This window comes from Verticillium alfalfae, genomic scaffold, assembly GCF_000150825.1.
Source record: "Verticillium alfalfae VaMs.102 supercont1.8 genomic scaffold, whole genome shotgun sequence".
Classification (NCBI taxonomy): domain Eukaryota; kingdom Fungi; phylum Ascomycota; class Sordariomycetes; order Glomerellales; family Plectosphaerellaceae; genus Verticillium; species Verticillium alfalfae.
In genome coordinates, this window is record NW_003315031.1 from 967390 (window position 1) to 970949 (window position 3560).

At 56.3% G+C, this 3560-nt stretch overlaps 2 protein-coding genes across 2 annotated transcripts in view; one reads left to right on the forward strand and one right to left on the reverse strand.

Annotated features, from left to right (window-relative positions):
- Positions 1 to 935, forward strand: VDBG_06717 (zinc finger protein; the record flags this gene model as incomplete). The annotated part of the gene is made up of 2 exons (XM_003003109.1): positions 1 to 446; positions 519 to 935. The coding sequence occupies 2 exons, from the start codon at positions 189 to 191 to the stop codon at positions 933 to 935; spliced, it is 675 nt and encodes a 224-aa protein (XP_003003155.1).
- Positions 936 to 2480: 1545 nt separating this feature from the next.
- Positions 2481 to 3560, reverse strand: part of VDBG_06718 (conserved hypothetical protein) — a gene marked incomplete at both ends in the record, with an annotated part of 1581 nt that continues 501 nt past the window's right edge. Inside the window, 2 exons of the mRNA XM_003003110.1 lie at positions 2481 to 3161; positions 3217 to 3507. Coding sequence (XP_003003156.1) covers positions 2481 to 3161; positions 3217 to 3507 — 972 coding nt within the window. The remainder of the gene's footprint in view (positions 3162 to 3216; positions 3508 to 3560) is intronic.

Genomic DNA, 3560 nt, shown 5'->3' on the forward strand with positions numbered 1-3560 from the left:
CCTCAGCGTCCGCACTTCTCCACACGCGCTCGCAATCCTATCAGCTCCCCAACAACAACAATACCAACAGCACACCCATCACCACCACTTCTCACCACACATCCCCATTACACACCCCAGGCGCAACCTCACCAACGTCACCCGGCACTCGGTCTCTTGCTGCTGCTCGCCAGGCGCGACCACTCTTCATGCCTGCCGTCCTGCGCCCCACTGAATTCTCCTCAAAGTTGCCTCGCTCTCCCAAGAACGAAGACGGACCTGAGAGTCCCGCCGACCTGAATCTGCAGCGCGTCAACAGCAGCTTCATCAGTCTTCCGGGCCTGAGCATGATCGGTTCGCGACTGAGCCGGCGCTCCACGGGGGACAGCGGAAAGGCGATGGACTGCGATTTGGATCCGGAGCTGTTCCCCGAGGTCAGCGGCGAACCTACGCGCAAGCACTGGAAGGTAAGCAACAGCCAATCTTTTTGCCGATTTGGTTTTTCTGCACAAGCAAGTTTACTAACAACATGAGTGCAGCCCGATCCTCACGCCTCAATGTGCGATGACCCTACTTGTCAGCGTACATTCAACTACTTCAACCGCCGTCATCACTGCCGCAAGTGTGGCAACATCTTCTGTGACAGCCATTCTGCGCAGACCATCCCTCTCGACCAGGACCTCAACTACAACCCTCGGGGTTCCCCCTCGCGCTCCTGCGGGCACTGTTTCACTCAGTTCATCGCGTGGAAGAGCCGAAACAACAGCCAGGCCAGCAGCGATCAGGGCTCTTCAGTCGACACTGCCGCCGGCCCCATGCCTGGTGCCGCCATCCCTACGGGAAGCGCGAGTCCTGTTCCCACCAGCAGCCCCAGTGGTAGCGTCACTATGGGTTATGCCAGAGGCCCGGAGGTTGCCGCCAGTGTGCCTAGAGATTGGAACTGGAGCACCTTCTAGGTTTCTTCGCCATATACGTTGTCGGCGCTATTTCGAAGCGACGACCAATTACACAACATAGACATAGACATACCCCAATACCCGCCGTCGACACACCCTCAGCCTTAATCGCGCCCCTCCTCCACCTCCACCCATCACTACAACACGACAAGAGCAACATAGACAGCGGGGTTTGTGAGCATCCTGTTTTGGGATATGCTCTTTTTGTTTTTGAGCGCGGCGTTTGGAGGTTAGCTTTGTTTTTTTTTGAGACGCACTCGACAGATCGAGAAGACGTCATAACTCGCTACGGCGAATGTTGAGAAATCACACAGGAGAATGGAGGAAGATACACTGGCCTAGGACGCCTCTGTGCTTCTTGCAGACGGGGTCGCGAGCCTGTCTTCAGTTGCTTCTAGCAGTCCCATATATTTTGAGGACGGAATCCCTCCCACCAATCAAGCATCAGGTTCGCAACTCACATAAGTATCCTCATTGACTTGTAATATGCAGTGAAGTAACATGACGTCCTGGTATGACTTCAGAGGCCTTTGTATGGTAGTGTGCTCGGGATATAGGGAGCTCCACCAAACATGGTTTACCACATTCCTCCATCACCTTCCTATCAGTGGGCCGTCTCCCGTTTGCGGCACCCTTGCCGTTCCCGAACAAAGATCTTCTTCTGCCAAATATGTACGACAAATAGCAGTTCGCTGATAAGATCATCTCCTTGGAATAGATTCGCATCCATTTGAAGAGCCGCGAAAGCCCCTTCTTGACTTGCTGATCGCGTGAGGCTAGGCGCTGGGAGGGGGGCAAGGGAGAGGCGGGGTGTTTTGCATACTGCAAGAAGAACACAACCATGGGCTTCACGACCCCTCACCTGTGCGTCACCCCCCCGCGTTTAAGCGCGCGACGCTCCTCACCCCCCTCCCGGTCGCGTCCCCTCCTTTCGCACCTCCGCCCTTCGCGGAGGTGCGCCGAGGCCGAGGCGACATGATAAGCCGAGACGCACTGCATCCTGTCAGTACGACGTCGCTGACGAGGAAGGAAGGCATATACCGGCGGACGGCGCATTTGCGGATAACGCGCCTTTCGTTTTGTGGTTTTCGCGGAGAGCAAGCGTGCCCACAGGTCGCCCTGCGGCTCAAAGTCGGCAGGTCGTAGAGGCGTGACCCCTTGACGCAAACCTCATCGGGACGGTACCCTCACAGCAAACCTCGACATCTGTTTCGCAACACAGGTATCTGGCATGGAGTGTCTGGAGGGATAAAACGAGAAAGAAACGTGTGAATTTATAACTATTTGGGGCTGATGATCCAGGAGAAAGCCTATGTACAGCAATGCACAAGCGAAATGAAATGAAACAGCCAACAATGCAGATGTTCACCGCTGTCCCCAAGATAAGGCTGCCAACACCTGCCGCCGTCACACTTGTTTTTTGGTAAACCCCAGCCTCATAACGCCGTGTAAAACACAGATCTCATAGGAAAGTACACACTCGGAGCCTCGCCACTGCGTGCGTGTCTGGCTCGATAAAACTATGAACAATACTGTTAAAAGGGTCTAGTTCTTGCGGCCCTTCCTCGTCTTGGGACCAGTGACAACAGCCTCCTCGGCGCCCTGGTTGTAAATCTCGCTGCTGACCTCCTTAGCAGCATCCCAGCCGGCCTTCTCGGCGAGGGTGACATTGCTCTCGCGGCGCGACTTGCCCTTGGGCTTGAGGTCCTGGGCGCTGGAGCGGCGGAGGTAGCTGCGGACGAAGAACATGCCGAAGAGGTAGGTCAACGGCGCGAGATACAGAACGTTGAGCCAGATGCCGAAAGTCTCACCGCTGGTGGTAATGCAAGGCTGTGTGACCCAGACGGTCTCAGCCTGAAGACCGGCGGGCACGGCAGCAGCGGCAGCGGCCGCAGCGGCGCCAGTGGCATCCGAGGCGGCGGCGGCAACAGCAGACTCACTGGCCGCTCCGTAGATCATGTTCTTGATAGACTCGATCGCACCGACAGATGCCTTCACGATAGCCTCGGCGGTGGGAAGAGAAGACGAGGAGCTGGCGGAGGCGGCGGCGGCGGCAGAGGCGGACTTCTCGGTGTAGACGGTCACCGGGACGGTGTACGAGACGAATGAGTGGAGCATGGCATACGAAGCGCCCACGAGGAACTGGGTGATTTGCATCGTGGTCAGAGAGCGCTTAATGGGTGTCGGCACGCGAATGTTGAAGGCGGTGATAGTGTAGTATGTGTACTAAGTATGCACGTTAGCGGGTGACGCCGAAATCAAGAGAAAGAGGAGGGTTTACCATCAGAGCGTGAATGAAGGAGTTGACGAGGACAAACATCCAGATGGGAGCGGACATGTAACGCATGCCAGCCCACATGCACATCATGGCGCCGGCGTGGTGGTAGGTCTGGAGAGTTGAAGACAGTTTGCCCTTGGCGAGGATGATAAAAGTATCGAGCACCTCATAGAACTTGCTCAGATAGAAGATCCAGCCGTAGAACGAAAGACCTTCGTTCCACAGGCGACCGTACACGTCGGTGCTAGGGTTTCCGTTGGCGGACAGGCTGATGGCACCGTTGATGCTGGTCCACTGCGCCGAGGGTCTCATTGTAGACAGTCGCGTGGCCAAAGCCAGCAGGGCCA